This window comes from Myxine glutinosa, chromosome 9, assembly GCF_964187855.1.
Source record: "Myxine glutinosa chromosome 9, kmMyxGlut1.1, whole genome shotgun sequence".
Classification (NCBI taxonomy): domain Eukaryota; kingdom Metazoa; phylum Chordata; class Myxini; order Myxiniformes; family Myxinidae; genus Myxine; species Myxine glutinosa.
In genome coordinates, this window is record NC_136269.1 from 105,866,898 (window position 1) to 105,887,264 (window position 20,367).

At 42.3% G+C, this 20,367-nt stretch overlaps 1 protein-coding gene across 6 annotated transcripts in view; it reads right to left on the minus strand.

Annotated features, from left to right (window-relative positions):
• The window catches only part of DOCK9 (dedicator of cytokinesis 9), a 287,811-nt gene that overhangs the window by 35,508 nt on the left and 231,936 nt on the right, over positions 1 to 20,367 (minus strand). For all 6 annotated transcript variants that reach the window (XM_068128621.2, XM_068128622.2, XM_068128618.2 and 3 more), the window contains 9 exons: positions 17,476 to 17,627; positions 17,226 to 17,341; positions 15,130 to 15,267; positions 14,772 to 14,954; positions 14,521 to 14,634; positions 13,674 to 13,889; positions 13,488 to 13,545; positions 13,221 to 13,304; positions 445 to 551 (listed from right to left, as the gene is read on the minus strand). In XM_068128621.2, coding sequence (XP_067984722.1) covers positions 445 to 551; positions 13,221 to 13,304; positions 13,488 to 13,545; positions 13,674 to 13,889; positions 14,521 to 14,634; positions 14,772 to 14,954; positions 15,130 to 15,267; positions 17,226 to 17,341; positions 17,476 to 17,627 — 1,168 coding nt within the window. The remainder of the gene's footprint in view (positions 1 to 444; positions 552 to 13,220; positions 13,305 to 13,487; positions 13,546 to 13,673; positions 13,890 to 14,520; positions 14,635 to 14,771; positions 14,955 to 15,129; positions 15,268 to 17,225; positions 17,342 to 17,475; positions 17,628 to 20,367) is intronic.

Here is a 20,367-nt window from a genome sequence, read left to right on the forward strand (position 1 = left end):
ACTGAATTGCTTTACTTCTATCACTTTTGATGAAATATTTCTGCGATAAGAACACGAATGCCACCAACAACCTTTTGATCACCAGAAAATTGAATCGTTTTCTTTGTTGCAGTCAATAAGCTTTGCACTTTGCCCTTTCCACCAGGTTTCCTGAAGACAACAAATGCACATTCTTCTGTACAGATTTTCAACGACTTATCTGCTCCTTTCCCTCCTCATACCAACATTAATCATTCCAATCTATAATCGTTCTTTGCTCCCATTTAAAAGTCTAAATTGGATCTATGAACAATTTTGGACTGTTCGCCATCACAAGTACACTTCATTTCCTCCCGGTTGTCCACCGGTGTTTTTGACGCAGGAGGGTGGACTTGCCCACGTGTTACTTGGGCTTTGCCATCGTGAGAAAAAAAAAAGATTCACGCTGAAAATCAATGGTGGTACCTCATTGAAGTGTACATCTTGCATCCCTACATCCTCCTTCATTGCTCCTTCTTCATCCACATTTGGTGAAATCACCTTGAAAGCTGAATATCCACGAACATAAGAGCCTGAATAGGAAGAGATAAAGGAAAGGTCAAAGAAAGTTTGAGATACAAATTAATCTCGACAGGAAAGTAACACAGAAGTTAATGTAAAAGATCAGTATGCATTAGAACCTGTCATGTGAAGCTGCTTCAAAGGCCGTGTCACATGGTTCGATACACTTGTGTATATATACTCGAACTTGCAGGTGAGCATGTCATCTTTGATTTTTTGGTGGGGTGTTCCCAATTAACATATATCGAGCCATTTATTACCTACGTCACCAAAGGTAAGACAGATGTTCTGTTTGCATTTAGATTTATTAGATTTCGATAATTATTTATATAGCACAACAAACCACCACTCTTTTGAGATAGACAAATAAGGAGCAAAAGTGGCACAATTAAAACTGCTGAGGAAATTGAACCTAAAATGAGTCAGAATCATAATCAGTAATAATTAGACGCTGTACAAGTAATCAAATTTGTATCACGTTTTCTAGGGAGCTCGACCTGGAATCAATGTAAATATGGGTCCGAAGTGGCACGTTTCCTTGTGGCCTAGCTCAGAAATTAGAGCAAAGCAGTCTCTGTGCTTTATAATGATGTGAAACATTTACAAATGTTTGTAAATTACATTCAAATTTACATTTCAATTACATTCAAATTTACAATTACAAACACATTTACATTCAAATTACTTAATTGTAGACATTTTATATTGTCATGTGCTGCCATTTTAAAATTTATAATTCACCCTTTATTTGGACAAATATTGAAGTACTAGCGGGGTCACCCGTGGGAATCCCACGGGCATGGATGTGTGTGACATTTCGACATATTGAGTTAGATGCTGCGCCTGCACATTCAGTTATATAAAATGGTTACTGGCAATTGATCACATCCACAAACGATGTAATCCACACAATTTATGTACTTCACATAACGTTAATAGGAATACATGCCCGTGTAGATGGGAAATACAGTTTGTTTGAAATAAATCACAAATATCAGAAGAAAGTTTTTTAAATTTAGAACTATTCTCACTCAGAGTTCAACATCACCGTAATATTATGCGGTTGCTTCAACGTTTTCTGTGAATTATATGTCATTCCCATCTACACGGGCATGTATTCCTATTAACGTTATGTAAAGTACATAAATTGTGTGGATTACATCGTTTGTGGATGTGATCAATTGCCAGTAACCATTTTATATAACTGAATGTGCAGGTGCAGCATCTAACTCAATATGTCGAAATGTCACACACATCCATGCCCGTGGGATTCCCACCCTTGGGAATCCCACGGGCATGGATGTGTGTGACGAATTTTAAATATATGTCGACTGTTATTTTAGGCGGTGTATTTTCGTTTATCATCATGGCGCGATTTAAAAAAATATATCTCTGCATTTTCCTCTCCAATACCTCCTCACACTTTACACACACACCGGCCCATGTTTACATATATACACACACACACACACACACACACACACACACACACACACACACACACACACACACGTACATCGACACACATGCACACACACACACACACACACACACACACACGTACAGACACATATACACATATGCACATATGCAAATATGAAATATGTATACACATATGTATCCACATATACACGTATATGCACATTATACACATATATACATCTACACACACACACACACACACACACACACACACACACACACACACACACACACACACACACACACACACACACACACACACACACACATACACAAAAACAGACACACACACACGTACAGACACATATACACACATACACACACACACACACAGACATATATATACACATACAACAACAACATGCATTTTAAGGCCATTTTCCCTGCTAGAGCAGGGGTTAGCCTACATACACATACACACACATATATACACATATGCACGCACACGCACACACACACACGTGCACATGTCCCACATGTATATATCCCACATCCCACATGTATATACATGTTTAAAGTGTACGTGCCCTTCCCCCCTCCCCCGCCCGGCAACGCTGGGTACTTCTGCTGGTAACGAATAAAATAAAAACGAAGAAATATCTCTCGGTAATTTCATGAAACTCGGTGGAATTGGATGAAATTCGCTCGGTGAATTCACTCGGCGTATTCGGTTCGGCTCGGTTCACTCGGTTTAAAGAAAAAGCGATAATGTCGACATGTTGCTGTCTGTGTCATGTTGGGCGGTGTATGATACTTGTTGGCTGTTGGGCGGTGTTGGGCGGTGATATGGTGTATTTTTTAAAATATATCTCTGCATTTTCCCGCGTTGCTGACACCGAGTCGTTCTTCATCGACTGTGTCATTCATTTTGGAAATGGAAGTTTCCACGCAACGCATGAATTGTCACGAGTCAAGAGGAAGTGTCTCGTCATCATCAAATGACAAATATATTACATTGTGAAAATTAAAGATTTCAAATAAACCTATTTAAAGTGTATGCGCAAATAACTAATAAATAAAGAAACGAAGAAATACCTCTCGGTAATTTCCTGAACCATATTTTACTTCCGGCTAATAATGTTGAATGAAATAAAAACGAAGAAATATATGTCGTTTTGTGACGACTGTCATCAAAAGTAAACGGTGAATTCATTCGGTTTGGCTCGGTTCACTCAGTTTAAAGAAAAAGCGATAATGTCGACATGTTGCCGTCTGTCATGTTGGGCGGTGTATGATACATGTTGGGCGGTGTATGATACATATTGGGCGGTTGTTGGCGGTTGGGCGGTGGGCGGTGATATGGTGTATTTTTAAAAATATATCTCTGCATTTTCCCGCGTTGCTGACGCCGAGTCCAAAACCATCGATAAAAATGAAATCATATGGTGAGTTAGATTGGAGATAAAGGCGTGAGAGAGACTCAATGGCCTTGAAGTTACAGGCGTTTGAGAATTCATTTCGTTCTATAAACGGCAACTTTCATCGGATTTTCTTCCCGTTTTTTTTCAACCGAGTCTAAAACTATGTTAGCGACTGTGAAAAATGAAATGATATATCGAATTTGATTTGAAATAAAACTGGGAGAGAGAGCAAGACACCACGGGCCTACAAAACAGGCCTCAAAGCTATGCGAGTTAATAAAATGGTGGATATTTGTTTATATGAAGCGAAGGTTCTCCCAGAATGGGTGGAGCTATGGGTGGAGCTACTCTGCAAACCGAGTAAGCCACACCCCGGACAGACGCCCAACAGACAGACAGACAGACAGAATCATCTACGGCTATTATAATATAGATTTGTAATTGGTAACGATATTTCATTGTCTGCGATCTGATGAACTAGCACGACTTTGAAAGAGAAATGGATAACGACCCCACTGGGTATGGTTCGTTCTATCATTGATTGCATGGGCATGTTTCTGTGATTTCTGAGATCGTTTAACTGGGACTATTTCATACCAGTTGGGGTAATGTTAAATGAAATTGACCTTCATTCAGCTATAATTCAACAAAGTTAATGAACAAACTTGACATCTGATATAACTTAAAGAAAACAACTATCGGGGACACCTTTTCACAGTGGCTGTACCCCCCAACACAAGTCGGCGGCCAAATCTTCCCCATCCTTCCCTGCGGCCCGGATTTGTCAGGGCAGCGCAGTCACGGTCAGTGCTGATCAGTCCCCGTGGACCAGGCCCCTTCCCTCTTGTCTCTCTCTGTCTCTGTCTCTCTCGCCCCCTGCTGGCCGTTCGTGTGTAGGGCGTGGCAAGATGGCGGTTGTGCAGTTCGGGGAGGTGTGAGTTGCTCTGGCTGTCGAGTGTTCCGGCTGTTTTCCCTCATTATTCAAGCTTTCCCACGACCCCCCTGTTGTTCTCATATCATTACTTCATTAGTATTCGTGTTTCCTCCCCTGTGCTCGAACCTTTCCCCTGTATTATCTTTTCCCTCCCCTCCCTTCCCTTCCTTAAGACGAGAGAGAGACAGAGCGCATGCGGGGGGTGATGGTAAGTGAGTTTGTTGCTTTCCATTGCATCCGCATGTTCTTATCGCTTCGTGTAAAGTGACGAGAACTGTTCTTTTGAATTAATTACCTTCTCACTTTGCCGTCGCTATATTTATCATGGCCCAGGCCGGCATGACGAGCGTCCGTTCTCGCAGTACCGCGTTCGGATCGTTAAGCAGGAAGCATGGCCTCCCAAGACCCAAGAGGTCTCCTTCCTATGCGCAAGCGGTAAGAGCACCTGCCAAACAACCATCTGAACCCATTCCCACGGACCCACCTCCTGAGCAGCCCTGTACTCAGGGCCGGCGCTACCATTAGGCCAACTAGGCAGCCGCCTAGGACGCAGACATCAGAGGGGCGCATTACTGAACTTGTAGCAATAGCTCGAAGACTTCCAAAGTCTATGCCGCCACAAGAAGTACTTCTCTTCATACTACAACAAAAACTCCTGGATAATGTGCCTAATGTTTCCGTTGCTTTGAGGATCCTTCTCACACTTCCAGTATCAGTGGCAAGTGGTGAACGTAGTTTCTCAAAGCTCAAAGTTATAAAAACTTACATATGCTCTACAATGTTGGAACGGAGACGAGTTGGCTTGGCAACTATACACAAAGAATTAAGTTAAGCACCCCCCCCGTTTTTTTACAACCTCGCACATTACAAGTTTGTTGTCGTCAAAACAGTGTAATATACCCATGATATTGCTATATTTTCTGGAGAAGTGATATTATGGTCACATAAAAACATAACAATCATGCCGTTTTCAATATTTTATTCTGAATAATTTAAGGTGAAATTTTTTGGGAATTTTAGGCATATTTTCACCTCAATTTAAGTATGGAGCTATAGGTCCATCACGGACAGTGTGGATGACGTTTATGTTTTCTAACGTACAGTCATTGTTCTGAGAAGACCTCTAGCGATCTTTGCGTCAATAACGTGTGTAGGACCCACGTGATCGGATCACTGACTCAACCAATCACTTTTTTTCACTTTGATCACTCAATTTCATCAATGGATAATTGCTAATGTCATACCAATCATTATTTGATCTCACATACCTTAGAATATATGCCAATGTATACATATACACAAAGAATATATATTAGGGGGTGCTTACCTTAATTCGTTGTGTAGGGGTGCTTAACTTAATTCTTTGTGTATATATCAATTGAACATGCCCAGGCATCAGCACTTGATCTGGTTGAATTTGTGACAAAATTGGCAAAGGAAAAGGCACGCAAAGTGAGATTTTGATGTGTCTGAAATTGAAACTTTTATGAGACATTTTTAACTCTGTCTGTTTTTTTGTTTGTTTCTCTGTCTGACTGTAAGCGAAATATTGTGGTGACATGACGGGTTGGTTATGCCAAGTATCCTTAAATGGTATATATACTAAAAGGTGTGTGAAGTAAAAGGTTTGAAGGTTGTGTTACCAATGGCTGAGATATGCATTATACCGAGTGCCCTTTAGTTCAAAATGATTTGTGCCAAAATATTTTATTTTGTATTTGCGAAAGATAATTAATCAAAGATTGATTATTTAAAATCTTAATTTTGCATATCTAAAACTTATTGCTCAAACCAAAAACTGTTTTGTTTGTCTGTAATTTCCATTCACACACTCATAAAGGGACCACTTTCTTTATTTTGCATTGCAAACCACATGTAGTGTCATTTTTTAAAAAGTGAAAGCCCATTTGCCCCAAAGCGTGGGGTAACAGAGCCAACTGCCATATTTATGGATATTGCGCCTTTAATATTGGTGCTGTTGGCATCTTACGGTACTTATTCTTGCAATTTAAAATAAATTTAGCAGTTTCAAGTTTTCTGCTTTTAATTTTTTCTACAAAACATCTTTTTAGTAATCGAAGTTGGCAAAAAAAATTGGGGGGGGGGGGGGCGGAGGGGATGCAAGTAGCTGGCCTTGCCTAGGGCGCAAAATAGTCTGGCGCCGGCCCTGCCTGTACTCCTGTTGTGAGTACACATGAAACTGTTACTCCCACTGTGCTTGATGAACCGGAGATCCCTCGTGGAGTCGATGAGACCCTCTCCCTACCCCCACCATGCACAGATGCCACAGTTAAAATCGATGCACAGGATGTACAAATTGATTGTGATCTGGAGGTGGCTGTACCTGCAGCATCTGAACAAATTGCTACTAAAGAACCGAGGGAACTTGTGGTTGACAGCATGGGTTACGAGTCTGATGGAACATCTTCTGTTGCTTCGACCCTAAGTGACACAGGCAGTGATGTTCCTCCTCACAACCTTGAGGTTGATTCCTCAGTATCTCCTGATGCCGTTCACGCCTTCTTACACAAAAGTTTTCGCAAAAATGGGTCAAAATTAAAGATCATTTTCCAGTTCTAGAAGATTTCATTCAAGTGGCTCGACTAATGACTTCTAGACCGGATCGGTACAACGTTGCAGACCCTCAACGTCACCGGTTAAGGAAATTTCTAAGTTGTGCTCGGAGCGAACTCAAAGACCATGGCTGATGTCCTGCCGGTGCCCCATCACAATGAAACTACGCATTGCCAGCCTAAATATCAACGGTGGTCGTACGTCACTTCGTAAAGTGCAAGTTAAACAACTAATCGAGTGCAACAAGGTTGACATCTTGTTGTTGCAGGAAACTCATTCTACTGAAGGTTCTTCAGCTGAGTGGGAGTTGTTTCTTAAAGGGCATTGGTTCTTTAGCAATCTATCAAGCCCAATTGCTGGGATAGCCATCTTCTTTCGGCAAACTCTTCCTTTGACTTCGGTTTCCTTTAAAGAAATTGTGAAGGGATATTTAGCTTCGCTGACTTCCTCTGTTGGTCAGCAGCTTTTCACAATAATCAATGTGTACGCACCAAGTACAAATGCTGAAAGATCTTCCTTTTTTGACTGTCTTGACTCATATCTTGCTGGTGTTCCCCCTGATCACTTTCTATGTCCTGGAGGAGATTTCAATTGCACACTTAACCCCTCCCTTGATAGGAATGGAGCTGAGCCACATGCAGCCAGCACAAGACCTCTCGTTCGCTCAATCTCAAGATTCAAGCTGACAGACATTTGGAGATTGCAACATCCGATGCAGCAACAATTTACTTGGTGTCGCTGCTCTAACAACTTAGTGTCGCTAGCTCGACTTGATAAATTGTACGTTTCTGACCATTTCCTCAATCTCGTCTTAAACACCTCTATTCTCCCATCTGGGTTTTCCGATTACCACATCATCACTATGCATTTTCAGTTGCCACTCATAAAGGTGGTGAGCCCTTATTGGAAGTTCAACACAACACTTCTTCAAAACGAATTCTTTGTTGCATCCTTTAGGGCCTTTTGGGCACATTACATCACGATGGATAAAGAGTTCTCATGTTTACGTCAGTGGTGGGACAACGCTAAAGCTCAAATTAGAGTTTTTTGTCAAAATTTCTCACGACACAGTACTCGGGACCACGATGTAAATATAGATCTGGTGAAGACACAAATTCTTCACTTGCAAAACAAAGTGTCCTCCTCTAGTAATAATGGGCAGCAGCAGATGTTGTATGAAAAGAAAGCACTGTTAAATGAATTACTGGCCGAACGTGCAAAGGGTGCACTCCTTCGGATGAGAATGACTCATTTGCAACAACTAAATAACCCGAGCAGACTTTTCTTCAAGCTGGAAACTGCCTCAAAAAAACAAAAACAAATATTGTCCTTGCGTTCTGCTGGCGGAAGGATTTTGACTGATCCAAGTGACATTAAACTTACTATTAAGACTTTCTTTTCTCACCTCTACTCCTCCAAGCACACTTTCTCAAACCATATACATTCATTTACCGCATCCTTGCCTACACTTACTGAGACCCAGAATTCGACTGCTGAAGGCGAAATAACATTGGACGAACTCACTAGTGTTTTAAAGACCTTGCCCACCAGCAGGGCACCTGGCTTAGACGGGTTGCCAGTGGAATTCTACAGCACCTTTTGGGACTTGCTGGGACCATGTCTACTAATTGTCTTCATAGAAAGTATACAAACTGGTGAACTTCCCTTGAGCTGCAGACGTGCCGTCATTTCATTAATCCCTAAAAAGGGAGATCTTCAACTGGTTGAGAACTGGCACCCGATCTCTCTACTTTGTACTGATTACAAAATCCTGTCTAAGTTACTCGCTAATCGCATAAAAACCTTAATTGGGCACATTGTATCCCCTGACCAGTCTTATTGTATTCCCGGCAGATCGATATTTGATAATGTTTTTTCTGTTCGTGTTTTGATTTCGATTTGTCATTGTCAGAATGTTAACACCGGGCTGATCTTTTTAGATCAGGAAAAGGCCTTTGATAGTGTTGACCATTCATATTTACTTGAAGTTTTGAAGGGGTTTGGGTTTGGTTCCTTCTTTATTTCTTGTATCAAGCTGCTGTATCACAACAACTTTAGTTTGGTAAACATCAACAATAGTTTATGTTCATCTTTTCCTATTCAGCGAGGTATTAGACATGGCTGCCCTCTTTCCGGGTACCTGTATTCACTTTCCATTGAACCCTTGCTGATTCACTTACGCCACAAACTTTCTGGGTTCTTGGTGACACCTCTTGCTAATCCTGTTAAGGTGCTTGCGTATGCTGACGATTTGTGTGTGATTGTTAACACTCAGTCTGACATTGCTGCCCTCACAAGTGCTCTAGGTGAATTCAATTTGGCATCCTCTGCTACTGTCAATTGGAGTAAGAATAAAGCCTTGTGTCTTGGTCCTTCTGGGTTATTTATCCCACCTTCCCTGCCTAATGCTTTGCAGTGGAGGTATGATGGTGTTAAACATCTCGGTGTGTTTCTTGGGAATGAGACCTTTTCCTTAAAGAACTGGGATCAGATGGTTGATCACATCTCCCATATCCTTACTTGTTGGAAAAGATTGTCCAGCCTACTGTCTTATAGAGGTCGAGTGCTGATAATTAATAACTTGGCTGCTTCCATACTCTGGCATCGGATGGCTGTCTTACAACCGCCCAAATCGCTAGTCATTAACTTGCAGCGTATCCTTGTTAATTTTTTCTGAAACGGCATGCACCGGCTCCGAGCTGATCTTCTAAGTGTCCCCTTGGATAAAGGAGGTCAAGGACTTGTGGACATTACCAGTAAAATACTGGCTTTTCGACTAACCACCTTGCGCCAACTTCTCTACAAGGAAGTCCTGTCTTGGCGGCCCCTGGCTTCTTGCTTGTTGCAGCAAGCGGGTAAGCTCAGGTGTGGCCCCGAGCTCTTTCTACTCGATCTGCAGCGAATAGACATCTCCTTGCTGCCCTCCTTTTATCGAAGTCTCGTGAATGCCGGTCAGTGCCTCCTTCCAGTACGAAACAAAGATACATATAAATTTTGGAACTTAATGTGTGAACCCGTTTTCTACAACAGCCTATTTTGCCATGACTGCCAAAGTAGATCCCTAATCCGACGGGAGTTGTGGGAGATATGTTGAAGGCAGCAGGAAGTTGGGGTGTGAAGAGAATGACAGAGATCTGTAATCTGGTGGTGAAAGAAGGCCGCATTCCAGTGGCTTGGGAACTGAGTACCCTCGTCCCTCTATACAAGGGGAAAGGTGACCCTCTGGAGTGTGGCTCGTACCGAGCGATAAAGTTATTGGAGCATGGAATGAAGGTATTGGAAAGGGTGTTGGAGAGGAGGATAAGGAAGAAAGTGAAGATCAACGAAATGCAGTTTGGATTTATGCCAAGAAGAGGAACGACAGATGCGCTTTTCATTGTGAGGCAGTTGCAGGAGAAGTACATGGATAAGAGGAAGAAGTTGTTTTTTTGGGTTTGTTGATCTGGAGAAAGCATTCGATAGGGTTCCACGCAAAGTATTGACATGGGCATTGAGGAAGTTAGAAGTGGAGGAATGGTTGATCAGAGTAGTGATGGCAATGTACAAAAGAGCACGCACAGCTGTAAGGACGAAGGACGGGAACAGTGGTGAGTTTGAGGTGAAGGTGGGAGTGCATCAGGGGTCGGTACTAAGTCCACTACTATTTGTAGCTGTGATGGAGGTGCTGGCTCAGACCGTAAAGGAGGGTTTACCGTGGGAGTTGTTGTATGCAGATGATCTGGTGTTGATTGCGGAAAGTATGGATGGACTGAAGGAAAAGATGAACAAGTGGAAGGAATGTATGGAGACAAAAGGTCTGAAGGTGAATATCGGAAAGACAAAGGTGATGGCAAGTGGTAAAGCATGTGGTGAGGTGGAAAGAACTGGGAAGTGGCCGTGTGCTGTGTGCAGGAAGGGTGTCGGAGTGAACTCCATTCAATGTACAATGTGTGCTGAGTGGGTTCATCAAAAATGTAGTGGTCTGAGAGGGTCATTAACCAGTGTGGCAGCTACATTCAAATGTAAGGTGTGCACAGAGGGAGCTGCAGATTGAGGAAATGTTGAGTTGGATCTTGGAGACGGCGTGAAGCTGGAAGGTGTGAAAACATTTTGCTACCTCGGAGACATGCTGAATGGAGAAGGTGGATCAGACTCGGCAATGGTTGCTCGAGTGAGATGTGCATGGAAGAAGTTTCGGGAACTGAGTGGCGTGCTGATGAGGAGGAGAGTGTCGCTGAAGCTGAAGGGAAAGGTGTATGCTGCATGTGTGAGAAGTGTTATGATTTATGGGAGTGAGACATGGGTAATGAACGTAGAGCAGCAACGAAGGCTGGGAAGGGTGGAAATGCGAATGGTTCGATGGATGTGCGGAGTATCGTTGAGAGAGAGGAAGACAAATGATGAATTGCGAAAGATGATGGGAATATTGCCTGTGATTGATGCTGTGAAGAGGAACAGGTTGAGATGGTTTGGTCATGTATTGAGGAAGGATGAAAGTGACTGGTTGAGAAGAGTGATGGAAGTTAATGTAGAAGGAAGTAGAGGACGGGGAAGACCGAGAAAGACTTGGCTAAAGATGGTGGAAGAAGAAATGCGAGCAAGGGGGTTAACAAGGAGAGATGCAGAAAATAGGGCAAAATGGAGAAGATTGTCATGGGGACCGCAAGGCTAACCCCCGCTCTAGCAGGGAACATGGCCTTTAAAATGCATGTTGTTGTTGTTGTTGTTGTTTGCTGCCCTCCTTTTATCGAAGTCTCGTGAATGCCGGTCAGTGCCTCCTTCCAGTACGAAACAAGGATACATATAAATTTTGGAACTTAATGTGTGAACCCGTTTTCTACAACAGCCTATTTTGCCATGACTGCCAAAGTAGTTCCCTAATTCAATCTTTTATCGAATCTGGTTTTTTTCTTGTCAAGGATTTTGTTAATCATACTTATTCTGGATGGCAGACCCCTAACCAGATTTCGGAAGTATGCAATGTTACTTCAGCCCGACTAATTGGACAACTTCTTCGTTCAATTGTTAAAGTGTTCAACTCTTTTAATTTATCATGGCCTCTACTGCATGATGTTCAGAACACAAAAACAATGCACCCCGACTTCCCTGATTTTTGTTTTTCTGGCGCTCCTTCCACAAAGCCTCCACAAGCCTGTGCAAAGGCTACTTTGTACGTGCAATGTCTTAATGTTGTCATCTCTGCTAACCCCAATAGCCCACTGACCACCCACTGGAAAGAGCTTCTACCTGCAGGGGCTCCATCCTCTCCTACCTGGTCGTCGATGTACGCGTTACCTGTGTCTAAACGTGCCGGTGATATACAGTGGAGGCTTGCACACTATTCTTTGCCTTCCAACGCGTTTCTTAAAAGACTGAACCTCGCGATATCTGATGACTGCCCTTTTTGCCATCACTCTGAGGACATTTTCCATGCATATGTCGGATGCCAAAGGCTGGCTCCACTTTTTCAACTCCTGAAATATGTCTTCCAGAATTCGGTTTTTGTTTTTCTTCTTATCTTTTTGTGTACTGCATGCCTGTGTCTAACGAGAATGTCGGTTCTCAAATCGTTAATTTTTTACTTGCCGAGGCGAAACTCGCGATATATATTATGCGGAAGAGTCGGGTTTCTGGGACAAGCTCACCGGAATGCAGTATTTTGTTAGCCTTTAAAGGCCTTGTGTCTGCCCGCCTTAAAATTGAATTTAATTTTTACCGAGAGACTTCTCGGCTTGATCACTTTGTTCAAAAATGGTGCAAAGCTGAAATCCTGTGTAAGGTGGAGGGAGATGAACTTTTTTTGCTGCTCTAATTAATGTCATGTTTTTCAATTCCTTGATTTAATTATTTTGTTGACTGCTATTGTATTACTTCGTTTGTTGTGCTTTTGTAATAAAAGACCTGTCATCTTTCGTCATATCTATATCTATATCTATCTATCTATCTATCTATCTATCTATCTATCTATCTATCTATCTATCTCTCTCTCTCTCTCTCTCTCTCTCTCTCTCTCTCTCGATCGCTCTTCCGCGATTGATCGGCTGTATCCATGCCGCAGTCTTGTTCGAGAGAACTGTCTGGGAGTTATATACAACAACAACTTAAGGAAAGGGAAGGGTGGGGAGCATTCTGAAGATGCATTTATAGTTGTGATAATTATAATCAAATCCATATCCATGCTCTACACACCAGTGAGTTGTTCATCAATGTTAGTTTTACACTTGTATTGCTTTCAATTAAATATGTACAATTGATACAAAGTACATACAAATGTAACATTGACCGATGTAAAATTGCCAAATGTAAAAGTGATTTATAGGAAGTCTGGTTTTTATGCCCTTGAAACTCACAGTCTGCAGGAACTGTGCTGCATGAGTCTGTGACATCAGGACGAAGGGTTGACACAAGGCGTCGGTCATCTTCCTTCAATCGGCCTGTGACCACAATGACCACAACAACCATGCCAGATGCTCATCACCATTGTTTAGCAAGTGGTTAAATCCCTTCATTATTAACACACCATTTGTTTCCCAGGACATTTTTAATATGTTAAATGTGAAAGGACAGAATTTAGGGGAAATTGGCATGCACATCATTTCTACCAAAAGATAACTTGCCTTTCCTCCGCAGGTACTCTGCCACTAGAGCAGCCACGTGGACGTAGCACATTGCAGCCTATGGGATGGGAGTGGGGAAGGGTGTGAAACAAAAGAGTATGATGATTATTCAATGCCACTCCATTCAGCGTACTGTTCTATAATAGCAAAGTCCAACCAATACAGTACCTTAGACCCTTGACTCACCTCAGAAAAGTCTCCATTCTTTACATGAATTCGAGCCATGCTATCCAACCAAGTCTTTCGGAGCTCAGGCGTGCTGGCATAGGATTTAGCGAGGCTGTACTGCAGGTCCACAAGCATTTCGGGGTCTTTCTCGTGCTCCTTCATCTGTGCCGTAGCCATCAGTACTGTGCGGATACGCTTCGTCAGGTCTTTCACCTCCATGGGGAATGTGGTCGCCTACAAACCATCCATACATGTACACTTACCAAATGAAGTGGAACGCAGCTTTCTCCATCAGGATGAAGTAACAATGATCATTACAATGTCATACACTGAGATTTTAATTGGTCCTCAGGCAGCATTTCAAAACATCTCCGATTGGTTCAATTGATTTCTAGCCAAGGCTCTGGCCTAGCCTCTGGGTTTTCCATGTTGTTGTCCTAGAATCAATTCCTCACAGATATGCATTATGATATGGTGCATCACCATAATAGTCTAGCCTTAAGTGTCCTCTCGAGTACTGCAACTAGGCCAATGGTGCAGCATTGTTTAAAATTTCACAAAAGACACTTTTATAAAGCAAATGTTGCTCTGCAATGTCAAAAAGATATGCACACGCAGGATGGGTGGGTTTACTTCGAATTTGTATGTGCTGTCCCAATACCTAGATGGCAGTTGTACCTTTTGCTCCCTTGGGCTGTGACATGAAGGGACACTCAATAGAGGAGGAAGAAAGAAAATGGAGGAAGTCTTTAAGAATAAAAAAGAAGATGAATAAAGAAACTGAATAAGGTAAAAAAGAAGGGATCAGGTCAAACAAAAAGTGTTGGAAAAGGATAATGTCACAGGATGTGAAAGAATAACCAACCTTCATGGCCTTGTCACTGTTGGCAAAGTTGTTAACGACAGAGAGCGAGTGCTGGAAGCGTGAGCCTCCGATTCCTGCCACATCAGCAATGAGCTGGCTCACCGCTATGATTATCTGAGCAGGGTCACATGATCACCATGCAGGTTTTCACAACTTAGGGATGAAAATGTACTCTTTATATGACAAAGGGAAAAAAGGGATCATGAGCAACGGCAAAGAGACAAATAGGAAAAGAGTTATGCAAAGCATACCTGGAGATGCGATCGCACAAATGACTTGCGGCCTGTGAATTCAAAATTGTTCCTCATGAGGAGGTAGAGCAGCGCACAGGCTTCGTTGCGTGTAGAGCTCAGTTTTGAGTTGCAGCACTTGAGAATCTCATAGCAAAATGCCGCACACATGTCTGCCCGGCCACGGAAAAAGGCTGATGGGAACTGGGAGAATCCGGGGGAGGTGGGAGGGTTGAGTGGGGGAAGGATCATAGGTTGTATTGGGAAAAGTTTTTGTCTTCGTGAGCAATACAGCTTAGAGTATAAATTATGAGGAAATCTCAAGATAACAGGGCAGTGAGTTTGTATTGTGTTGTCCAGCATAAGCATGATGCATTACCTTGCTGACAAATGCACGCAGGGCTGCAAAGACATGCCGCAAGGCCGCTTCAGATTGATTAACTTGCAGGAAAGACAAATGAATGTCAAACACTTTGCGCATCAATGGGTTGTGCCCGTCGTCACAAAGGAGCTGCTCCTGTTGTGGACGTGGGTTTGAAAGAACGACATTATTTATTTGTTATACATCTGAATTAAATAAATCCACATTTAAAATCCCCCCCAAAAAAGTGTGTACAGTTTTGGTGAATGTCAATTTAGTAGAATGGAGTAAATACACAAGTGTGAGTCAACAGGTTCTCCAGACAGGAAGGAACGATCCTGAACCAGGTAAACCCAGCAGAGATTTTAGTGCTCTTCCATGTACTTTCCAGCCAATGACACAATTTCCATTCAAGGATGACCTCCCCGATGTCGTTGGATTACAGGCCATACTTTTGACTCTCAAACCAGGATTCGACCGGAGAATAATGTTTTTCAGTCTAAACCAGGATTCGACTTCTTCTTCAGAGGTCCCAAATCACCTTCCACAGTAATACGGAACTTCAGCATGTGAGATAGAAAGAAATCTGATGGAGAAGTCAGGCAATCATAAAGTGGGCGACACAACCCAGTTGATAACCACAATCCTTTGTACACCTCACTGCCACAATGGACGTATAGGGGCTGGAGCATTGTTGTGAAGACATCACATCCCCTTTGTGGACACCCCATGTCATGTGCACTTTTAATTTGTGCATTTATATATTTTGGATTCTCAACAGATCATAAATATCATCTGCTGATAGTTTTCCCATGTTGGGAAACATGTTGGCAAACCAGTCATGATAATTCTTCGAGAGTTATGGAAGAAGGAGAGATAGCATCATTTCGCCTGATAGGGGTTGTACTTGGCTTTCCGAATAGAACTGGGGAGAATATGGATATTTCTATTTCATTCTGGTTTGTTTCCTCACCGAGTCAAAGTGGTGAACAGTGACTTGACCCATTAAATTAGTTTTTGTAATCATCCGGTTGTTTCAGTTCAGAGGAACCCTCATCTCTGCTGAGGTTAATGCAGAACCTTCTGCTGAGGTCGAAACAGGCTCGGAACCCATCATGCTCCCAATTTGTTCATGTCCAGTCGGTTTTGAAGAATGTCACACACTCGCCCATGACCGATACCAAGAGCTTTTACAAATGCAATCATTTTCGCCACCAATGCTACCGTTTCCTCATTCTGAGCACTTTCAGGGTGTCCACTCCGAGGTTCGTCATAAATGCTCAATGGACCATACTTAAAATGTCTACACTAACGTTTCACAGCATCATGCGAATGGGAACCACCGCTATAAACTGCCTTCATAAACAACTATAGGGGACGCCTCTTCGCGGTGGTTGGACCCCCCCCCCCCCTCCACCCCCAACGAAAGTCGGGGGCTAAATGTTCCCCCATTCTTCCCTGCTGCCCAGATTCGTAAGGGCAGCATGGTCACGGTGCCGATCGGTCCCAATGGACCGGCCTTTCTCTCTTGTCTCTGTCTCTCTCTCTATCTTTCTCTCTTTCTCTCTCTACCTCTGTCGTGGCCCTGACTTTGTGAAGGCGAGGGTACACCATCCTGGAAGTGGGGATGAGGGTCTCTGGGTCACTCCTGGGAGATTGATCGGCTGTCTCCGTGCCGCGGGCTTGTTCGAGAGAACTGCCTGGGGCTATATAACAACAACAACTGCTTTCATCATATTGTGGATTTGCCTCGATTTCTTTCCATGAAAGATGTAGGACACTCCAGGTTTTTCCAGTTTCAACAGCACTTCCATCTTGCTGCATGTTAATCTCGGCAGCCCCCTATAAGGACTGAATAATACTTTAATTTCATTGGAATACTTCTCCAAGACTGCCACACATGTACAAAGTTTCACTGTCATACGATTATTCCTTCATGGCGAAGGAAAACGGTTTGACTCCCTTGCGTATTGTAGTTTATATTGTGACTGTCCAAAAAAGGATGGCTACATCATTGCATCACTTTGTCAACTTGGCAGAAATAAAGGAATCCTAATGATTAGCGAAACTTAATAAGAGCTGTAGGTAGAGACGAGAAAAAAAAAGAGGCCAACCTTGAAGCTGTGTGTGAAACAAGCTAGACAATCCAGCACAATAAGGCAAACTTCAGTCGCCATGTTGGCCTCAAGTAGTGTTTGCTGGGATAACTCGGCCTCTGGATGGCTGGAGCCTGCAGGGGGTTGCGTGAATGAAGATTAGTATTATAGTACAAAAAGGAAGCTTCAATTTTTTTTTTAAGTATCAATCTGTGGTCCTATCAAATGGATTAGACGATGGAATGCAGGGAGTGTGTTGAGCTCTCACTGTGGTTCAGAGAGGATGCAGCACTGTTGTCCAGACTGCCCAGATGTACCAACCTCGCATGCATCAGGCTTGCCCTAGGGTTACGCACGGTGGGTAAGGTCTGTGATTTGCGGTCTGCATGGCCACGCACGGGGCTTTGACTTTCTGGACCCCTGTCGTGCAGTCATTGAGAGGAGGTGGTGCGAGGGTTGGAAATGAAGAAAGCAATCAAAAAAGCATGTCAAAATTCAATAATGAGACAAGTCAGGGGCAGATTGATGAAAATAAATAAATAAATACAATGGATAAAAGGGAAGGAGTTGAAGAAAATGTGATATATATGTTGGTGAGCCAATAATGGTAAAATGTTGGTTTAGATTTGCTCATGGAAAATTAAATCCTCTTTTTTTTTTCTCCTCATTCAACAAAATTCACAGCATTTCAAAATCAATGCAACAGAAACAAACAAAAAAAGATCTTTGTTCACAGATACCTCATAATAGAAAATCTACTTCGTCTTCAGAATGACATACTGATATGCTGGGAACTTATTGCTCTCCTCATTCCAAAATTGCTACCATTTTCCACCCATGGAGGCACAATCGAGATTAAAATGTCACAAAAATCTGCAATTAGGGAACAGCTGCTCGGTGTTACAGAAACAATGGGACATCTTTGGTGACTTACATTAAGGTCATGAACTTTGAGGCCTTCAAATTTGCACAGCCTGAACTACAACATAATACGGTCTACAATTCCCGCATCCTTATTCCGACTTGATTTTTGTTAACCAATCAGAATAAGGTCACAATAATTATGATCATGAAAGAATCAATTGTACGTGAAAAAGTTCACCTAAACCCTGCTTAGATGTTCAATAATTAACAAGCTCATCATCTGCTCATGGAAGTTTCAAAATTACGAAAGAACTTGAAGCAACTTTGTGTTGAATGGAGTCTGCAAACGGCTTCATTACATTTGGATTAAAAAGCCATTCCAAAATAGAACCTTCTGGGAGAATGTCACAGAGGTTTTATTCCTAAGAGCCTCTGAGAAGTGAGGCAAGAAAGCAAGGTGCAAAGGTCACAGGGCAGAGAGGAGGCAAAGCAAGCACTTAGCACACGCACTGCAGCACCTAAAGGGGAGATGAGGGAGGTGGTGGGAGAGGGATGCCAGTGTGCATGCACGTAAAGCGGAAGTGAATGAGGCTCAGGGATAAAGAGTAACATATCGGTGAAGTGATGATGTTCGCTGCTTAGCTGAGTACTACCTGTAGTTTCAACCAGCATGTGCCCCACTGCAGTTATGGCAGGCAGATACATAAATAAATAATTAATTAAATATATAGACAAATAAATACTACTTAATCAATCAACCGCACATTGACAATGCAATATTGAGGGAAGAAAACAGAAATCTGACTCAGGCTTGTACATCTGCTTGTTCTAGAATCACGAAAAGAACGTATTGCTTCAAACACCTTGTGTATAATGGTGACACCATATTACTATTACATTGTCCATGGTTATTTTGCGACAACTGGTAGTCACGATTATAAATTGGCCCCCCTCAACATACGTCATGCTGTGAGGCCCTCCTCAACATTATTCACAATTTTTCCACAACCGCTGGGGATATCAAATTCTCCTCTCATGACTTTTATTTGAGTGTCTTGCGCACATTTTGATACCACATACGTCCAAATCAGACGCCCTTTGGGGGCAAGACAATTAGCACTAAAAAAATATGTCCTAGAAAAGTGCAATTTTTGCACATGTTTATGGACAGCAAATATGTGAATAAGGGTTACATGCATTAGGACACTGATGGTATAAATGAATTGGCCTGTAATTTCTTCTGAGTGTTTTAGCATGTTTGTCTAAGACATACTGAATAATTATAGAACAATAAAATTAGGCAATAATTAGACAAATTAACACGTTCATTACGAGATGATCTATGTGTGTGCAAATTTTCAAAAGTTCATCGGATCGAAACATCGACGGCCGAGATCGGTCAGGGAAAGCTCAAAATCACCCAGTTCAGTAAGGGTTAACTTAGCCCACTGCGGTTATGTCACATGCCGTATGGTGAAATACCATATAACCCGCATACGAGTATACCCCGCAGTTGGAACTAATTTACCGTATAGCCCGTGGGTTATTTGCGTGAAATACGGCACCATCAACTGGGACCATTTTGAATTGTGGGGTGACGTTAAACTTTATAGAGAGATCAATGGAGCATGCATGAAACTTTTACTAATCCAAACTTAAGGCAATAAACATTGCAAGGAACAAGATCGAAAAAGTATTCTCCGTATGACTTGACGAATACCCAAAATATTATTTGAAGATTTGTTTCAAGTCACCCGAGCATTCACAATAGCCACAGTTGATGAGAGTCCACAGTTTTCAGAGATCAATACTAAAAGATCATCGACCCTTGCATCATCACGTGACTGTGGGTGAAGGAAGGTGTGGAGGGTTGTGTCTCTTAGATTTGGAATAGTTGATATATGTTATGTACAGGGTGGTCTGTATGTCTTGTGACAGGTAGGTGACATGTGACGGACATTAACAAGTACACTATGGGACATCCTGTGGTTGTGAGCACATGGGCCACACAAATATATATGGATAGTTCAAGGCTAATGCGCTTTTTATTCTAGTAATTTTTAACTACGTTTTTTTATTCTAGTTTATCCAACCACATGAAAAACATGTGCGTCACCAAATTGTGCAGACTTCCAGCCGTTTTGATATTCTCCTTCACAAGGAGTTTAATGATACATCTCTGTTTCACAGCAGACCGAAGTTGGCTGTCGTGTTGTTTCAATGCAGAGTGCTTTGAACAGCATAGTCATCACTTAATGTATAACTTGCTCAGCAAAGACAATTACATTTCATACAA